The sequence below is a fragment of the Pezoporus occidentalis genome, unplaced genomic scaffold, assembly GCF_034315485.1.
Source record: "Pezoporus occidentalis ecotype Australia unplaced genomic scaffold, CSIRO_AGI_Poc_V1 ctg280, whole genome shotgun sequence".
NCBI classification, from domain to species: domain Eukaryota; kingdom Metazoa; phylum Chordata; class Aves; order Psittaciformes; family Psittacidae; genus Pezoporus; species Pezoporus occidentalis.
Window position 1 is genome coordinate 882039 of NW_026914719.1, and position 19330 is coordinate 901368.

Genomic DNA, 19330 nt, shown 5'->3' on the forward strand with positions numbered 1-19330 from the left:
TACTGCAGCCACCTGCCAAGACCTGCAGGATCATTTTGGTTTGGGTCAATTTGCCTTGTCCTGTCCCTCCCTGCTGCAGAGGATGGGACTCGAGGGCTTCACTTCAGCAGCAGCACAGCCCTGGGTTTGGGCAGCGAGGGAGCAGGGCCTGACTGCAGCCACCAGGTCCTGGGGACCATGGGATTCTGGGGTCAGTTGTTCCCCATCCTGCTGAGAGGTAAATAGATGTTGCGGTGTGCTGTCAGAACACGGTGTCACCGAGCATCCCTTAGCCAGCGAGACCCCGTACCCACAGAGCAGACACTGCTGCTTTGGAGACACCAACAAGGGCTTCCTGACCTTACCAGGCTTCAGCTGGTGCAGGGACCTGATTCGGAGGCTCGGATGGAGTAACTTGAACAAGCAGAGCTGCTTGCTCAAGCTGTGGATGGAAAGGAGGGGAGGGAGCAGACCTGTACCAGCCTCACCTGGTGAGAAGGGAGGTTTTGGCAGCTCAGCCCTCCTGTGTGTTCTGTACCTGTTTCCCCATCTTTAACCTTGCTTTGGACAGGGTTTTGAGACAACAAAGCGATGTCATGCTTGGTCTTATGACTCTGCAAAGCAGGAATATCCACCTGGGATGGACATTGTGTTATACTTGTCCTCAGCACCTCGCAGGAGGGAGTTTTCCCTTTGGATGAGGTCAGTTACAACCAGGGCACCAGAGCCATCTCCTCACCTTCCTCGTGGCTGTCCCCATTGTGTGCCGGAGGAAGAAAGGATCTAGCAGAGGTCCTGACTTCAGCCTTTCCCTCCTTGCCCCCTAGGTTTCCAGGCACCAAAGGAGAAGCATTTCATTGCTACCTCCTGCAGCCATTTCTTTCCCATCTGTGTCTCTTTTCTTCCCTCATTGTCTGACAAGCAACCGTCTCCCTCTCCTCTGCTTGACCCCAAAATGTGGCACATCCACATCCACATCCCTGCACTGCCCAGTGACAGATACAAGGCGGGTGAGAGCATCTCCTCCTCCCTTTGCTGCTGATTTGAGGGAGGGGATCCTGCCCCTCTGGGGAGCCCTCCCCTGCAGCCCTGATCCAGCTCTGGGGCAGCAGCACAAGAGGGATGTGGAACTGTTGGAGGGAGGCCAGAGGAGGCCATGGAGATGCTGCGAGGGCTGGAGCAGCTCTGCTCTGGAGCCAGGCTGAGAGACGGGGTTGGGACTGGATGAGCTTTAAGGTCCCTTCCAACCCAAAGCATTCTATGGTTTTATGATTCCTCATCCTTTGGCTGATAGAAGATGGACAAGTGAAGGCCTCTTCACAGAGGAGGCTGTTGTGGGGGTTAAATAAGGGCTGGAGATGGATGTTTTGCTGTCATAATTCACGGATGCTGGGGTGAGATGCTGCTCTCCCCAGGGAGGAAGCAACAGTGTGAGCAGATACGTGCTGTGGTCAGAGGTGGTGAGAGTTTCTTATTACTGACACGGAATAGCCTGATTTCAGTGACCAGGAGCTGCTGTGACGTGGGTCAGGCTTATGCAAACCCGCACAGGAGGTAACAGCCATGGAACAGGAGCCTGCCTACTGATGGGGCCACGTTGAGTTGGGCAATGAAGCCCCAGTGAGTGGAACTTCATCGGGGTCGGCACGGCAGCCAAGGTGATTAGTGACAGTGTTTACAGTCAGCCTGATGAGGAGGTGGGGATCAGATTGCCCAACAGCACCCAGGCCCGAGGGATAGCATAGCACAGCCTGGTGAAATCAGAGTGGGCAGAGAAAGTGATAATGAAAGATTAGAGAAGGGGATGTGCTGGGAAAGGGGCCTCGGGGTGCAGGGGCAGTGATGGTGGGATCGTCAGAGGCTGGTCCAGAGACTGGGGTGCTGCTCCTGGCTCTGCCCTAAATGCTCTTCACCTCCTCAGGGTATTGGGGATGGGACTGGACTGCAGCCCTGCCTGAGATCCCCAACTCAGAGCAATAGTGGAGGGGTAACCTGTATGAGTATCCCTTATTTCCTGTGTTCCTCTTGCTGATGGGAGCCAGCCCCAAAGCACAGGGGGGGTGGGGTGGTGGCCTCTGAGATGTGTAACTAAACACGTACTCCAACGGACTTCGGCTTCCAGACAGCTGGAAGTGGGCTCACAAACAGCATTTAGAGCTCAGGGAAGGAGCATCTCATGGGAAGGACCATACTGGCTGCAGTGTCAGCAGATACCAGAGTGCTGCCCATGAACCAGAGGGGAAATGGGGCTTGGGAAGGTGAGAGGGGCAGTTCTGAGGAAACGGCCTCAAGCTGCCCCAGGGCAGGTTTAGATGGAGCTGAGGAACAATTCCTGCCCCAGAGGGTGCTCAGGCATTGGAACAGGCTGCCCAGGGCAGGGCTGCAGTCACCGTCCCTGCAAGTGTTCACACAGCGTGGAGACGAGGCCTCAGTGCCATGGGTTAGGGGTGGCCTTGGCAGTGCTGGGAATGGTTGGACCGGATGGGATTAAAGCAGCCTGGTTCATTCTGTGACTCTGTGCTGCCCCTGTTGCAGCAGGAGCGAGTGGCAGTCCCAGCCGGCCAGCAGCCCAGGCTCAAACCTGCCGCCGTGTTATCCCAGCCGGGGATGCACGGACAAGGCAGATCCGTGCCCTCCGTGGGCTTTACAGAGCTGGGAGCATCAGGTGAGTGGTGAGGGAGCAGTGAGATCCCCAAACCTCCTTTTGCTGAGTTAGTCTCGGCTTTCCCTTCTCGAGGTCTGGGGTTTTGGGCCGCTGGGGACCCCAAATCCTGAGTGCACGAAGCACCCCCCCTGTTCTCCCCCTTTTCACTCAGCCTTCCCCTTCCTTCTCTGCCTGCCTGGAGCGTGGCCAGCGCGGAGCCGCTGGCACTTGGCTGCCTGCGCCATGGGAGCTGGGGCTGCTCCTGCAGGGCCGCAGATGGCAGGCAGGGCAGGTCCCATCCAGCCACAGCCAGAAGCTTTTGTTTTGCTGCCTGGAGCTTTTCTTTTCAGGTTTGGCATTTCCAGGGCATCAAATGATCTCTGGGAGCGCGAGCAGCCCTGGTGCGACGGAGGAGGTGTTCTGGAGAGGGCTTGGGGTGACCGGTGGTCCCTCTCTGGATGGATGTGGGCAACCAAGACCCTGGGGACAGGCTGGAATTCAGTGCTGCAGCCTTGGAACACTCAGTGATGAGCAAGCACACCCGAGTCCTGCAAAGCAGGGAAGGAAAGAAAGAAGAAAGAACCAAGTGGGACAGAAACCAGGGAGGAAGGAGGTGATGGAGACGGCAGGGTGCAGCGAGGAGGGAGAAACACAATCCACACAAGTGGGTACATAATTTATTTGCCCATTAGCTATTAATAAGCTGGCCTTTTGTATCAAGTCTCCTGACGTCCTTGTAACAACTTCAGGCCTTTCTGTGGAGCATCACCCTTTCTGGGTGTTCCTGTGCTACTTGCCATGCTAACATGATTCTTGATATGTCCCGTGCCTTCGTTACCACCATTCAGCTGAACACGTAATTAATGCGATTCCCCATTACTGCAGTGTAACAGGAACCTCTGGGAAACACCCAGGAGGCAGTGCCATCTCCTAGGGATACTGGGCAGTCAGGGCTTTGAGTGGTGCTTGAAGGATGAGGAAAGTCTTTGGGGCTTCCTTGTCAGTTGGCCTAAAGCAGAATGGCCAAGCTGATGACCTGGGCAAGCCATGGACCTTTCCTTCCACTGCCTGCTGCCCATGACTACCACAGGACTGGGTGTGATAGCTGATACCAAGATGCTCAGTGCAGCAAGCAAGGGTGGAGAAGACCCATCTGTCCTGGTCAACAAACTCATAGTTACCCTGCAGCCTCCAGCCTGCACCTTCCTCCCATCCTCCTCACCAAGCAGAAGATAGATGGGTTTAACACACGTCCTGTGTGTCCCTGGGATAAAGAAGACCAGGACACCACACTGTAGGCTTGGAAGGACCCCTCAGAGCAGGCAAAGTCTCCTACAGCTGGTTCTTGATGGCTCAGGGAACAAGGTGGGACTTTGCTAAGTGTAAGACCCTTCTGAGACCTTGGGGTATGTGAGCTCTTCCTTGGCATTGCCTGATGCTGCTGCTCAGAGCTGAATGCAGGGCTTCCTTTTGGGTATGCCCACAGTGTGGGATGCTCAGTGCCTTTTGACCACTTGAAAGGCACCCAGGACCAACCTGAGGCATGGAAGGGGCACAAGTCAACTGGGCCCCAGTGCATTGCACAGGAAGAGCAGTGAGGCCAGGACCCACGCCTGAAGCCATGCAGCTCCTATTGAGGCAACATTGTGCCTTGGTGGGACCAAGATAGTAGGGCAGGTAAGAGCTGCCGAACTCTTTGGTGCCTTTTAGTCTTCAAATGTGAATGTTGCTTCCTAAAAAGGGTGTTGATACCAGGTTGGGAAACTCTTAATGTCAAATGGAACCCCTCACCCCCTGTGGACATTGCCCATGGAGCAATGACGGGGACAAATCTGCTCCCAGGTAATGAAGCTATCACTTGGGGGGGTTCAGCTCAGGAGCTGAGCTCTTGGGGTTGTACAACCCCTCTCTTGGGGTTGGTTGCCAAAGAGTTTGGGTTTGTTCAGGGCAGTTGTTATCCCTGCGTGTGAAGATGCACCACAGCCCTGCTTGCAGCACCGCGTTTCTTCCCCGTGTTTCCTTTAAAGCCAAGGACAGCAAGATAAGGTAGGGTTACACCAGGGTGTAGGATTTCCGAATCTGAGTCTTTCCTGAGACAAACTCTTTCTAATCCTTACCTGTGTGTCAGAGCCGCGCAGGCATCGACCACGTCCGTAACCACCCCAAGATACTCCTATTGCTCGAGGAAGGGCTGTAATTGAGGCTGGTGGAACGAGGCTGCAGGTGAGTGACTGGTTTTAATCTTATTTACTGTGCTTATACAAATCTGTACAGCATTAATGCTATAATGGAAATGTGACGGAGCCCAACACCCATGGCAAATTCCCACCTATATTAAGCCAATCCTTTTATTTGACTTTATTATCACTAGGATGTGGAAGAATCACCTGGTTGAAAAGGTTTCCATTTATCTTCCATCTTAAAATGGTGCTTGGCTCACGGTTTTATACCAAGTTGTGCTGATACAGGAGGTTTGGATGCTCTTGGGTTTGTGCCTGAACCCAGACAGATACACTCTGCGCTTTGGGCATTTACAGCCTTCGTTTCTCTTCCAAGATTTAAATAAAGTAGTTACTCTCAGCTGCGATCTTTTTAATGGGTTTGAATGCTTTGCAAAGTCTTCCATTAGAAAATCAGGGGCCGTTGCAATCTGCTCTATTGGAGCATATGCAAGAAACGTTGACGAAACACAGCGAGGAAATAGTAGTTGCCTTCAGCCTGCTCGAATTAAACTGTAAGGACCTGGAGTGAAATAATTCATCAGGATTTCTGACAGGCTGAAATCTGTGGCTGCCAAAGAATCACTTAAAACCTGAAACAGCGGCAGGAGCATCTGTTCTATTGGGGTGAATTCAATGGGGAGGGGATGAGATGCGCAAGGGAATGACATCAGGTTCAGGCTGCAATGATAATAGTTAATGGGATCTTTCTTTTTAAGTTGGCTTGTTCTTGCCTGGAAAGAAAAGGGACGTTTTAGGTGATCCCAAGGGACTGAGTGTGGGATTCCCCACTGCGCAAAGCTGCGCAGCGCTCACCCCAGTGATGAAGAGAAGGGTGTGGGGAGGGTTATTGGGAATACAGGGCCAGAACAGCTTCTAGATCCAGTGGCTTCACCACAGTTTGCATTTAGTGGTGAAGAATAACATGATTTTCGAGAGCCTGGTTTAGTTCGTCTGCCCTGGTCTTGTGGGTTGGTGCAGGAGCACAGACGGAGCTGGTCCCGATGCTGGCTCACTGCAGCTCTCGCACTAACAGACATTTTGTCCTCCAAGTACTAATGAAGCAGCCCATGAAGAACCAGTCACTGGGAGTAGAGGTTGACCGGAAGGACATGGGAGAGCCCAAAGAACCTTGCCTTGGTTAGCAGAGGGTTTGGGTTCAAGCAAGCATCACCCCGGGGTTACTCCTTAAATTCCTAAGAGTAGTTTGATGTGTGATGAGAGTCATGGTCCCAGAGAGAAGCAACCTCTATAGGGACTGTACCAATTTCCATGCAAGCAAAGCCTCATCCAAACAAAACCTGATTTTTATCAGGGAAAAAATGATTGTTTTGCCGATTCCCAGAGCTGTGCAATTTGGCTTCCTCAGCTGAGCTGTTTCCTTTGCATCTCCTCCAACCCCAAAGTGGCTTCAAGCTGCAGTCTTTACAGCCAAGATCGTGCTTTTGTGCCCCATGAATGCTTTCCCACTGTATTCCCAAGATGAGATTCAGCTCTGGGCATGCAGCTGGGAAAGCCAAAGCTTTGCCATGGTCACTTCAGTGCTGCCCTGGGTGCAGAGGGGGGACTGGGACACCCCATCATTGGGCAGCCCTGCACCCCCCAGGGCTTGGCTGCTGTGGGGTTCGGCCATATACATTTTCAGAGGTCATGGGAAGGAGATTGGAAAATTGCTCCAAGGCAAAATCAGCTCCAAATTCCCATGAGGAGCTTGGGGCTGCCAGGGGAAGGTGACCCCAAGGGGCAGGTTTTTGTTTTGGCTGAGCTTTGAGCTCTGCTTTTCCCTTCAGCCTGGGGGAGATTTTCCAGGGTATTGTTTTCTTTGCAATTCTTTGGGGTTCTTCTTGAGCTGCACCTCTGGGAGACCCTGACTTTGCACATCCCCACTGCCGGGATGCTGCTGAAAGGGCTCAGCACAGGCTGATCTCCGTTTCTTTTCCTTTCCCAATTCAACAGCACAGCGTGGAAGCCTGCCCCAATTACACAAGGTGGAATAAAGCTTGAGGGAAAGGCTCAGCATCCCAAGCTGCTGGCAGGAGGATTTGGGATGCAGGTGAGGGCAAGGGACACCTTTTGGAGGTCAGTCAAAATAAGCCACGGCTGGTACCCACCCCATTCCTGTGTGCTAAGTGCCTTTCTAGAGTGATGCTCTTGGTTTTGCCTTTGCTTGTGAAGTTTTTGGGCAGGGAAGGAAGGCAATGACCTCTGCAGGGGCTGGGGAAAGAGATGGAAAGGGAAATAGCTGCAGTTTCATCAAATCCTGCTGGCGAAGTGGGCAGGGGCTTGCAAAGGCAGCTGAGATGCCTTCACTGAATGTGATGCTAACAACCCTGATGGCTCCTGGACTACGTGAGAGGCTATGGCTGAATCCAGCAACCTCTGCTCTGTCCCTGACCGGGGCTGCTCCTGGCTGTATTGGCCAGGGTTGTATGGGCAAGGTGTGACCCCCGTGAAGAGGTTCACGGAGGAACAGGCACCCCTGCCCATATAAAAATGGGATGGAAAAAGCACACAGGGGGGCAGCTCCTGCTCCCAAAGCTTCGGCAGTTTGGGAGCTTCCTTAACGGCAATCACAGGCTCCCAGGAAGAGATTTCCCCTTGCACTGGGGCAAAGTCAGGCCCAGATGTTGGCAGCAGCCAAGGAAGTGCCCAGGCAAAGGGATCCATGGCTGGAAGAGCCCTGGGTGCGTCCACCCATGTGGTACTTCAGTGCTGGTGGTGAGAGCACTGGAGGGTCCTGTTTTTCCTGCTTCAATCCCCTTTCAAGTGGGTGCAAATGAAGAGGGTCCCTGTGAAACCAGCACTGTCCTGGCTGCATTTGGCAGAGCACCCCAGTGAGCAGCTCTGCAGGGAGAGGACAAAAAGGGTCACTTCTGAGCATCACCTCCTCTTCCTCCACGCCAGGCCTCTCCTTCCTCACCCTCACACAGAAAGCAAAGGCGGTGCTTGTATTTGCAGACATGAAAGTGGTGGATTGGGGTCCTGGATGCGGCTGCTGCTGGTGGAAAGGACCCAGCGAGGGAGCAAAAACCCATTTCAGGCACAAGGAGAATGAGGACAAGGAGTCCCACTGGGCTCACGTGGGTACTGGCATCGCCTTTCCACCCAGCGCAGGAGAGGGACGAGCATCCCGGTGCCATGCGCCCGCGAGAGGCAAAGGGGCAGCACCACCGGGCAGCTCCTGGCCAGCAGAGCTGAAGGAGGAGGAGGATGGAGACAGGGGGACCAGGAACCCCATGCACTGGAGGAGGATGAGGATGATGCAAAAGCTGGGTTTGTTGCTCCCTTCTTCTTTGTAGCAGGGTGAAGCTGGGGGTGGAGGAGAGGAGGGTTTGGTGGGGAGGTCGGGGGCAGTTGGGTGCTGCTCTCCTTTTTCATGGGGTATTTTATGGGTGATGGTGACCATAGGAGAAGTTTAGTTTATCCTTGGAGGAAAAGGGAAGGTGAAGGGCTCCCAATCGCTGGGTGCGAGCTGTGAGGAACCCGGCTTTGCCAGGAGGGTCCCACTGGCATCATCCCCATCACTTTCAGTCTTAAGCAGCTTTTGCTGCCGGCTCTGGACGGGATGGTGGGGTGGTGGGTTGGGAGAATGCCCTGATCTCTGCAGTGGCTCCACACACAGTCCCACCAGCCCTGTGTGACACCGGGACCCCAAACCTGCCACCAGCTCTTCGTAGCTGCTGCTGTTGCAGAAATTGGGATCAATGCAGGTATCCATCTGACCCGATTAGTGGCTTCCTATTGCTTTCCATTTATACCTATACCCATTTTTGGCTCTGGCCAACAACCTCCTCACAGGGTTTGCTGCCAGTGCGGATTTTGAAGGGGGGACAAAGTCATTTCTTTGTCTCTAGGAGCAGACTGAGGTTACAGCGCTGAGCTCTGGGTCAGGCTCTGCCTCTATCCCAGCGCTTTCGGACAGCCTGGGAAAGCGGGAAAGTTTCCCATCGATCCGGGATCGAATTGTCTTTATCGCGTTACAGCCACGGTAAGCAGGAGGGTGAGAGCAGGGAGGATGGCTGCCTCCCCATCCCCATCCCGGCGCCCGGGTGGAGCCGGGATGCTCGGTGGGTAAAGAGGTCACTCCATGCACTTCCCTTCATCTCTTCTGGCACAGGCTAATCAAAGCACTTCAGAAGTGCTTTGTGTCCATCTCTCCATCCTAAAGCGTGTCAAACACTTTGCAGCTACGATTACTTTGTGAATCCCAGTGGAGAGCAGACCTCCAGCCTCTAAAACACCCACTCAGCATCCCCACAGCCACCCCAGCCCCCTATAGTCAAAACCCCGTTTAAACCTTCTCCTGAATCAGGCTAAAACCGCACCTCCGAGCACCGGGAAGATGAGGAGGGCTCAGCTGCAGCAAAGCCTGGCTTGGACCCAGGCTCTCACCAGCTCCCTTTGCAGAGCTCGTTCCACCCCATCTGGCTTTCCCTGCTACTTGTGTCGAGCTGCAGCAGCTTTGATGGTGCTCCCGGTGTGGGACCACGCCGGCTCCCTCCCAGCAGGAATTCACCCTCACTCGTTATTAAATTACATTCTGACCGGTTAATCCATAGCTGATTAATTTGGGGCTCTACGGCTGGGTATCAGAAAGGTTTCATCTGTCTCACGGTGCGTACTGCATGTACCGGGCTCTCTGTTAATCTGATTTCTTTCAATATAAAGAAATATGGGTGGAAAAAGCAGAATGAAGTATGGAAAGTGGGGAGGATTAAAGGGGTCCGGCTGGACATGATCCTCTGCCTGTCATGGGGGTCAGCAGCAAGGGACCTGCCCCATCCCAGCACCAGGAATCTAGTTTGGGATCTTCCTCCTGTGCATCTTTTTCCTGCAGGGCTCCTGCTTGGGTGTACAGAACATCACCAGCCCTGGGGAAACTGAGGCACAGAGATGGAGGTAGCTCACAGGAGTTGGTTCAGGCTCATCCTATCTTTGCTGGTACGATTTGCAGGTTTCAATGCTGGGGCTCATCCTGCTCCCCCATTGCCTAAAGACACACTTTAACCTTTCCTTTTGATAGCAAAGGTCTCGTAGAGGGGGCTCAGACCAGGCTGCTCCTGAGCTCTGGGCTTCTTTGGTGCTATGGGGCTCACTCTGTGCCCCTGTGCCACTGCAGTGTATTCTGGCCTCTTCCATTTCCCACACTGAGGACTTGAAAGCAGGGGCAGCTTTTACCAGACCCCCTCATCCCCTCAGAGGTTTGAATCATTCTTTCCATGATTTTATCATTCATAAACTCCCAGCATCTCCCCTCCTGCTTATTCCCTCACAGCTGCACACGTTTGCCTTGAGTTTACAGAACTCATTTTGCAGCCATCTCTCCCAAGCCATAAACTTCGGCAGGATCTTCCCTAGCAGCAAACCAAGAAACTCCCTGTTTTCCTTCCGGGAATGGTCCCTGCCCAGCTCCATTCAAGAGCCACGTAGGTGATCTCAATGCTGAACCCCAGCTAATGAGTTCTGCTAAGAGGAAAACGAGCAGGGGCTCATTACTGCAGTAAATTGCTCTGTGGAGCGAAGTACGTGCCTGGTGCAGAGCAGAACCCACACGCTGCAGTCGCTGGGAGCATCATTTGGACTGAGAATGAGGGAAAAATCCAGCCCAGTGCCGTTGCCTTGTTCCATGGGAGCAGTGATGGGGTCTACACCCCTCTTTTGTCATCTCCTTCTTCCCACCCTGCTCCAGTTCCTCCCAGGTCAGATCATAGGAGAAAGGGGTGTTCTCTGCCCTATTCCCCACTGGGAAAATTAAGCTCCCTGTGCAAACACGGGTCCAAGCAGTAATTTAGGGACTTGCTGCAAATAAAACCCCCTTCTTCTTGCAGCAGGGCAGGCTGCGCGGTGCCTTTGTCTCCCCTCCAGCAGCAGTGAGTGTGGAGGCAGCGATCCCATACCAGCACTTACTGGAAGCCGGTCCATCCTGGATGCGGGACACCCTCAGGGGTCAAATTTGTCTGTTGGGTAAATCCCGGCAGAGCCAGGAGCACAGAGCAGAGGATTAGAGGGAAAGAAATGCAGGAGAGCCCAGGGCAGCCCTGCTTGGGGGGGGGGGGGGTATTCAAATCCTTGAGGCAAAAGGGTGTTAAAGTCACCTTGGTTAAAGGCAAAACCTTCCCAAGGGTGTCCAGGGTGTAGCCAAAACCTCCAGGGATGAGGGAGTTGTGTAACTGCCCTGTTTCTTGGAGGCAATGATGTTATTCCGGGCATCTCCCCCTGTACCTGTCTCCCCTGGACCACAAACCCTGCTTTGACTTCAGGGATATTCCTATTAACAGCATGTTTCAGCTAAGCTCACTTCTCAGCCCTGACCATCAGCTCCTGTGGATGGTTTTCACGCTCCACGTTTCCCTCAGCCATGGATGCTCTTTGCCAGGGTGCAGGATCTGATCCTGGTTAGTGCCAGGGAGAGCTGGGGCGGACAGACCCAAAAGAGGTCAGGTTTTGCCTACAGACACCATCACCCTGTGGTCAAAACCCTCCCAGCCTGGGTTTGGAGGTGAGCTGGGCACAGGCTGAATTTAGGTGCCAGGAATATCAGTTTAATGCCCTTTTGTTAGCAGCTCTCCAGCTGCTCACTAGAACGGCTAAATCTAAGGGCTGTAGTACACAGGGGTGCAGAAGGGGGTACATGAAATGATAAACCAGCCCTGAAGGGCCTCATCAAAGGTCTGGATACTGTTGTGTCCCCTTTCCATCGCAGATGGCTGGAGATGAGTATAAGATACTCCAAGCTGGCAGCTCCAAGGCTGTCCTCCAGGATAGGGCTGTTTAATGTGCTCATTAACATCGCAGGGGGAGAAATAGCTCAGAGGACAGCAAAGGATGCTGGAGGGAGGGAAATTGAGGTGATCAGGTCCCTCAAGAGCAAAGGAGCGTCACCGTGGAGGAATTCAGGCTGAAGCACGCAGGTAGAAATGTGCCATCTCCTCCTTTGCCTTCGCCAAACGCGGACGCCTGGAAGGAAGAGATGGAGGAGGAGGAAGAGGATAGGAGGGTAACCTGGGTGAAGGCAGAGGGTGAAACCCAGTTCCCAAGTGGAATTAAAGCAGCCAAGGTGAGGCTGCCTGTGAGGGCAGCAAGCTTCGGGAAGGAGAGAAACTGAAAATGGGGAAATGAAATGAAAATGATTCCCAGTTATTCCAGCGACCTGCCCGGTCCCATCCACCCAGGGCATCTCTGTGCCTGTTTATTCCTGGAGGATATAAGCCCGGCAGCCCTGCGCTCTGAGCCAGAGGCCGGCCGGCAGCCAGGCATGAGGAAGGGGCATTCTCCTCCCTTCCTTGTCCCTTGTCCCCCGCTAATGCTGCCTGGACCTGCTGCTGCAGCCGGTCCCCTCACGCAGGGGTGGGACGGAGATGTCCCACGTGGCGGAGGCACCGGGACCGTCCCCTCCTGGAAGTGAGCCCGCTGTACCCATGGCCACAGGCAGGAGGTAGGTGGGCAACGGGGGATGCTCCAACCCTTGGGCTTTCCCCTCCCCTCCTCTTTTTAACATCATTGTTCTATATTAATAACAAACAGGGCTCTATATCCTGCTGTAAATCTCTCCCCCGGTGCCCGTGCTGTGCGGGTCCCTGTCCCCCCTCTCCACCTCCCTCCTGGGGACCGGCTCAGACCTCGCCACGTCACGGACAAGACGTGTCCCCTCTGGACCATCCGGAGCATTACTGGGGATTAAAGGTGGCATCCGCCAGAAGGACACGTCCTCCCCATCTCGCTCAGGGGCGAGCGGACGGGGGCGGGCGGTGGGTGGCCGGGTTCCCCCTCCCTGGGCAAGCAGGGCATGGGGATAGGGTGTCCCCTGCACCCCACCCGTCCCCTTTCCCAATGGATCCCCCGCTTGTTTTAGGGCTCCCAGGGCGATGGTGGGGCCGAGGCTCCGAACCACTCTGGATCCTGCCTCCGTGCCTGCCAAAGCTCATCCCTGTCGTGCTGGACTGCCAATTATACACTGAATCAAATAGAGAAGAGCCTTTTAAATGACATTGCTTGCGTTATCCCAAAGGGACCTTTCAAGGGTATGCCTGGACTTTTTTTTTTCCATCTCCGCTTTTCCTACACATCCCTATGTGTGTTTAATAACTCTCTTCCCAGATGCAGAGAGCGGTGGCACTTCCATGCCTTGTGCGGGTAAGTCCCCATAGGTGATGCTGTGGGAGGGCTACAGGAGGAATCACCTCTGTTCCCATCCCAGTACGGAGGTGATGGGGAGGAGATGGGGTGGAAGAGATGCTCAGCATCTCCCATTTTCTGGAATAACCTTGGAAATGGCCATTGTTCACCCCAGGAGCGTGGGGCTGAAGGGATGATGGGTGGCAAGCAAAAGGGAACTGCAGACACTGAGGATGTGATGGTTGCATAGGGGTTGGTGGGAACCAGAGCCCCGATTTACTTGGGATGCGGCGGGCAAAACACCAGCTCTCCCTCAAAACGACCTTTCTCTTTCGCTCTCTCCCTGTCTCAGATGCGTTTTGTACATTGTTTTCCCCAGGCAGGGATTTCAGCTGAAGGGTATTAGTTAATCAGATTCTGGGAAGCAGATGTTAGGTGATTTAGGAGGAAACGAGGCAACTTTCTGGTTCAAGCCTCTGTCAGACCCTGGAGCTCGCATTGCAAAGCACTGGGAGGGTGTTTTTTGACTTCAGGCAGCACCGTTAATACTGGTCTGAAGTAAAAATGAGACAGAAAGGGTGGTCTGGGGGCTTGGGGGCAGGTGGGGCACCTGCTTCTGGTGAAGGGGACAGGCAGGTATCAGCATGGTTTGGGGCTTTGAAGGCAAGGAAATGCAGATCATTGCCCTGCATCCCTTGGGCAGCTTGAAACAGAGCTAAAAAGCACCTCCCTGCATCCCAGCAGGGGGGTGAGCACAACTTTACACTCTCAACCCTGTCCAGGACATGCAAATTGTCCCCTCGTAGCTCTGTGCCTCAGTTTCCTCACTAGGGATGGTGCTGGGGGGGCTCACTTTGATGTGCACGGAGGCTCCAGAGCTAAGCCACATTTCAAGATAAACACAAGTTCTTCTGTGACCAAAAGCCTCCTCCCACCAAGCAAGCGCTGGGAACTTCTCTTGCCCGCGGGGCCAGTGGGCTGTATTAAGAGTTAAGCACATTTAATGCTCAAAGTACCAAGATCATCCCACGGCGCTGCCTTAGGATGTGGTATCATGGTCAGCTTTAGCTGCTCTAACTTCGCTTTGCTGTGGAGAGAAGCTCCGGGGCACGTGGTCCCCTCGGGTTGTCCCATCAGGACAGAGTGTGGTGAGCTGTGTGGTGGGACAGGTCACCTCACCCACCAGCTCAACACTAAGCACTCCCATTCTCCTCATTCAAACCTATTTTTCTTTATGGGATTTTTTTTTTCTGATTTAAGCATCATCTCTGGGATTTTATATTAAAACTACGAACACGAGAAGGGAAGGATATGATTCTGTGATTCTGTACGTGCTGCTTTTCCTTTTTTCCTTTAATGCTTGTTTTTCCCCTCAAAAGAGCTTTGTCTGGGCTCGTTTTACCCGAGTATTCTTTGCCTGCCTCCTGATGCTACACTGGGGCTGAAACATGGCTTATCTGCAGCTCTTGGTTGCTGTCTCCCTGCCAAGGTTGTGGTGCACTTTCTGCACCCAGCACTGTTCTGATGATCTCATCCTGCCCGCAACAACTTCTCAACAGAGAAAAGTCAAGCCTGAGCTGAACCCAGCTTCATGGAGAGCTGCTGCACTGTGGGCATCCCTGAGGGGGCATCACTGGGGCTGGAGGACTTGGTCTCAGAGTCATTTGGGCTCCTCAGCTTTGCAGAAGGTTCCTTTGGGGGGCAAACCCACTCTGCCTCGGCTTCCTCCAGGCTTCATTTCTGCTCTGTTGTCCCAAATGCTCCTCTCTACATGTGTCCAAGTAGGAAAATTGTCACAAAACCAGCCAGAAGCAGCTCTATAGGGACGGATGCCTAAGAACAACCATGCTCCGTGGTTTTATTCTAAGCAAAGAAATGTGACCTTTAAGTAGCTTATGATAAATTGTGGGATTTGTCCCCAAATCCAGAATTTCATGACTCTGCTAAGGAAAGAGTAACGTTGAGCCCTTGTCTGGGATGTGGGTCCTGACTGCTGTATGAAGTTTTGCTTTTGGGGTTGTAATGCTGAGTGCACAAGAGGGAGGATTTGTAGCAAGCCAGGATGTCACCACCTACTTCTGCAGCAGATTCGGGTTTCTAGCTTGTCCTACCCAACCCCACCTGCAGTGCACCAGCAAGGAAACATGAGTCTGCTTCTGGGGAAAGGGGAAGGAGCATCCTCACCGCAGGACCGGCCCCAGCACCACTGCTGCTCCTTGCAGACGTGGCCTAAATTGCGTTGCTATTCTTGGGCATTTGGGTTTTTTCATTCCCAGTCCCTGAACTTGGCAGGGGAAGAAAGCCAGGGTGCCCTTGGTGGTGAGCGGTCACACAGAGCAGCTCTGGGGGTCCTTCTGGGGGTTCTCCTGCCTGGAAAAGATATTTCTGGGGAAAAAGAGCTGGAAAGGAAATAAATCAGGGGCTCGGATTCACTTGGAAAGTGCATTTTTGGTCAATTCTCCCCAGAACCGTTCCCCATTAACACCTAATTTCTCTTCATGCTTCTCCCTGAGGCAGGAAAGGTAATTTCCCAGCTCTGTAACTTGGCCTGGTCCCTGGGCTCTTCTTTGACTTTGCCTTCAAGTTCAGTACAACAGCAGCAGCATGACGGGGAGCCGTGTGCCCAGGAGTATTTGGGGACATGGTGTCTGTTGCTGATGGAGCTGGTCTGGTTAAAAATCCACCCTGCGGCCCGAAAGATGCTCTCCAAGGGACCTGAGCATTTAGTCCTCATCTCCTTCCTGTGGCTGGGAATATCAGGTCTACCATGCAGGAGGCACAGGGCTCTGGAGGACATCACCCCATCCTCTGCAAAGTCGAAGTCTGGATCAAGACATGGTGTTCTTACCCCTCTTCACACAGATCAAAGGGGTTCTGCAAGGCTGGTGGACATGTCCTTCACCTCCTGACCTGCCTGCCTCCCCATATCCCACTGTGGCTCCTAGTTTGGGAATTGCTTTCTGAACGCCGGTTGACCCAGCTGCAACACATCAAGGACCTCCTGGGGTTTGACTCAGTGCCTCTCCCAGCTGCAGCAAGGCTGCTGCTAACCAGAACTCCCGTGTTTAACACCTCCAAATCCTGCTCCAAGCTCTGGATCCACAACTGGACCCGTCTGAAATGACCCCTTGCTTTGCAGGGCTGGGATTGCTGGGGAAAGGCTGGGTGGGACACCTGGGTTCACCCCCAGCCTCTGCTACTGCCTGACTTTTTACCCTTGGGTGGTGTACATGGTATTGGGAGGCTTCATGATGATAATGAAGCCATGCCAAAAGGGGCTTGAAGGATCCAGAGGTGAACAACTCGCTTTTGGCAGTCAATGAAACACACATTTCCATTAAGAAACAAGGTTTTCTGATCTCAGGGTTGGTTTGTTCCTTTTAGCTGAGCCAAGTGATGCATCTGCCCAATTCAGCTCTGTCTCCCTGTCCGTTCACTTGCAGATCCTCATAGCGTGGGAAAGACGCAAGCTGCCGGCATCCGATCCGGGGATTTATGCTGCTAATCTGATTAGTGTATGATGGACGTGTCCAGTTGGAAGGAGATGGAGGTGGCACTAGTCAGTTTTGACAACGCTGATCAGATTGTGGAGGATCCCTGTTATTCAAACGACCTCAGCCCCGCCAGCCAGGCGCGGAAAGGCCACTCCAGCTGCGCCAACCTCCTCTCCAACCTGCGCATCCTCATCAACAGCGAAAACGCCAACAATGAGACCATCTTCTCCAGGTTCTCCGCCGAGTTCAGTGAGCATCTGGTGGGGGAGAGGGTGGGTATGGATGAGGGGGACCAACGAGTCATCATTAACATCGCGGGGCTGAGGTTTGAGACGCGGCTCAAGACCCTCAACCAGTTCCCTGAGACCTTGCTCGGGGACCCGGAAAAGAGGATGCGTTACTTCGACTCCATGAGGAATGAGTATTTCTTTGATCGGAACAGGCCCAGTTTTGATGGGATCCTGTACTACTACCAGTCTGGTGGGAAAATACGGCGCCCTGCCAACGTCCCCATTGATGTCTTTGCTGATGAAATCACCTTCTACGAGCTGGGTGATGAAGCCATGGACCAGTTCAGGGAGGATGAAGGGTTCATCAAAGACCCTGAGACCCTCTTACCAACCAATGACTTTCATAGGCAATTTTGGCTGCTCTTTGAATACCCTGAGAGCTCCAGTGCAGCCAGGGGTGTTGCTTTGGTCTCCGTCCTGGTCATTGTCATCTCCATCATCATCTTCTGCATGGAGACCTTGCCGGAGTTCAGGGAGGAAAGGGAGTTTAAGTCCACCCAGGAGCTTTCCAAGAATCTGACGGACACCTTGCTGGCCCACAGTACCTTCACAGACCCTTTCTTCGTCATAGAGACTGCCTGCATCATCTGGTTCTCCTTCGAGCTCTTTGTCCGGTTCATCGTGTGCCCCAGCAAGACCGAGTTCTTTAGGAACATCATGAACATCATCGACATCGTGTCCATCATTCCCTACTTCGTGACGCTCACCACTGAGCTGATCCAGCAGAGCGAGCTCAACGGGCAGCAGAACATGTCCTTGGCCATCCTGCGGATCATCCGGCTGGTCAGGGTCTTCCGTATCTTCAAGCTGTCCCGGCACTCCAAGGGGCTGCAGATCCTGGGGCAGACCCTCAAGGCCAGCATGCGGGAGCTGGGCTTGCTCATCTTCTTCCTCTTCATCGGCGTCATCCTCTTCTCCAGCGCCGTTTACTTCGCAGAAGTGGATGAACCACAGTCCCACTTCTCCAGCATCCCTGATGGCTTCTGGTGGGCCGTGGTCACAATGACAACTGTTGGCTATGGAGACATGTGTCCCACCACCTTGGGTGGGAAGATCGTGGGGACTCTGTGCGCCATTGCAGGGGTATTGACCATTGCACTGCCCGTCCCTGTCATCGTCTCGAACTTCAACTATTTCTACCACAGGGAGACGGAGAACGAAGAGAAGCAAATCCTGCCCGGGGAGGTGGAGCGAATCCTCACCAGCGTGGTGACGGGCAACGGCAGCATGGAGTCCCTCAATAAGACCAATGGGGGTTACCCTCGAGACAAGGCCAAAAAATGATGCTTGAGGCCATGATGGGACTGGGCTCTGTGTGGTGGGATTGGCTGGGTAAGGAATAACCCATCTGCATGCTGTGATTTCTTTCTTTTTTAAAACCAAACGTGCTGCTGCTTATTTTCTTCTATTTTTTTTTCTCTAGGCATTTTTCAATCTCTGATTTCCTGTGGCTGTTCAAATAAACACCATCTTTCTTATCTCTCTGCCCTGCCCATCAGTCTGGTTTTTGTTAATTTGATGCTCATCCGCTCTTACCTTCTCTGTCCATAGCTTCAGAGTGCAGCTCCCCATCTACAGAGAATTCCCCCATTTATCAGAGGAGGAATAAGGGCAAAACGACATTAAATGCTTGGTGGCACCCAGCTGGATGAAGGTGGGTCCAGCTCCCTGCTATTTTAATCCCTTTAATATAGTTTCTCCCCTCCCATCACTTAGAATCTGGGGGGGGGTCTGACCAATTCCCACACTTGGGAATGATCTGGCTGAAAAACTAGCTGGTGAATAGAATAAATTACAAGTTGTATTTGTTTCTTTGTCTTCCTGCCTACATCATCCTGTTGGCACAGCAGTGATGGATGGAGACAAGCAACCAGGTGAGGGGATTAGGAGGAGAGGGATGGTGACCAGTCATGGTGGCACAGCCACCAAGGAAGGTCCGGGACACCACGGCTCAATAGGATTTCTGAGGGAAAACTGAGTTTTGAGAGAGGGAAGGGGATTTCTCATAGAATCATAGACTGGTTTGGGTTGGAAAGGACCTTAAGCTCATCCAGTTCCAAGCCCCCTGCCATGGGCAGGGACACCTCACACTAAAACATATCACCCAAGGCCTCGTCCAACCTGATCTTGAACACTGCCAGGTCCTGCAACAAACTCAGGGGTTAGCTGGTGCACAAAGCCCTCGTGGCTTTGATTGTCACTTACATTGCTGCCAGTGGGGCACAGAGCAATGAGGGCTGAGGTATCCCAACGGCTCAGCTTCCCACCGTGAAAAGGCACTTGTGGTTCTCTGCACCCTGCACATTTCCATCAGCACTTCGGAAGGGAGAAACCAGCACCACATCATTTTGCCGTTCCCTCTAATGCCAGCAGGTTTCCTTCCGAAAACATTTTGTTCCAGCTTCGCTGTTTCGCTTGGCTTTTGCTGATGTTTCTGCCTACATTAAAATCACAGTTTCTCAAGCAGTGTCTACACATCCGCTTTTCTATCCCACATCTGTTATACTTGATGTCTCATCTCCTAAAGATTCAATATGATCGTTACACAATGTGCCAGCATCTCTGCTTTGCGGTTTCATTCAGAATGGA

General features: G+C 53.2%; 1 protein-coding gene across 2 annotated transcripts; it reads left to right on the forward strand.

Annotated features, from left to right (window-relative positions):
• The first annotated feature begins 7795 nt into the window (after positions 1 to 7795).
• On the forward strand, positions 7796 to 18484 carry KCNA10 (potassium voltage-gated channel subfamily A member 10). Of its 2 annotated transcripts, none has more exons than XM_062625712.1 (2): positions 7796 to 8115; positions 16401 to 18483. In XM_062625712.1, the coding sequence occupies exon 2, from the start codon at positions 16475 to 16477 to the stop codon at positions 18023 to 18025; it is 1551 nt and encodes a 516-aa protein (XP_062481696.1). In that variant the 5' UTR covers positions 7796 to 8115; positions 16401 to 16474; the 3' UTR covers positions 18026 to 18483. The 2 variants fall into 2 exon arrangements, with proteins under 2 accessions (XP_062481696.1, XP_062481697.1); XM_062625713.1 differs by lacking the exon at positions 7796 to 8115 and adding an exon at positions 12013 to 12277 and having other exon boundaries at positions 16401 to 18484.
• Positions 18485 to 19330: the final 846 nt, after the last annotated feature.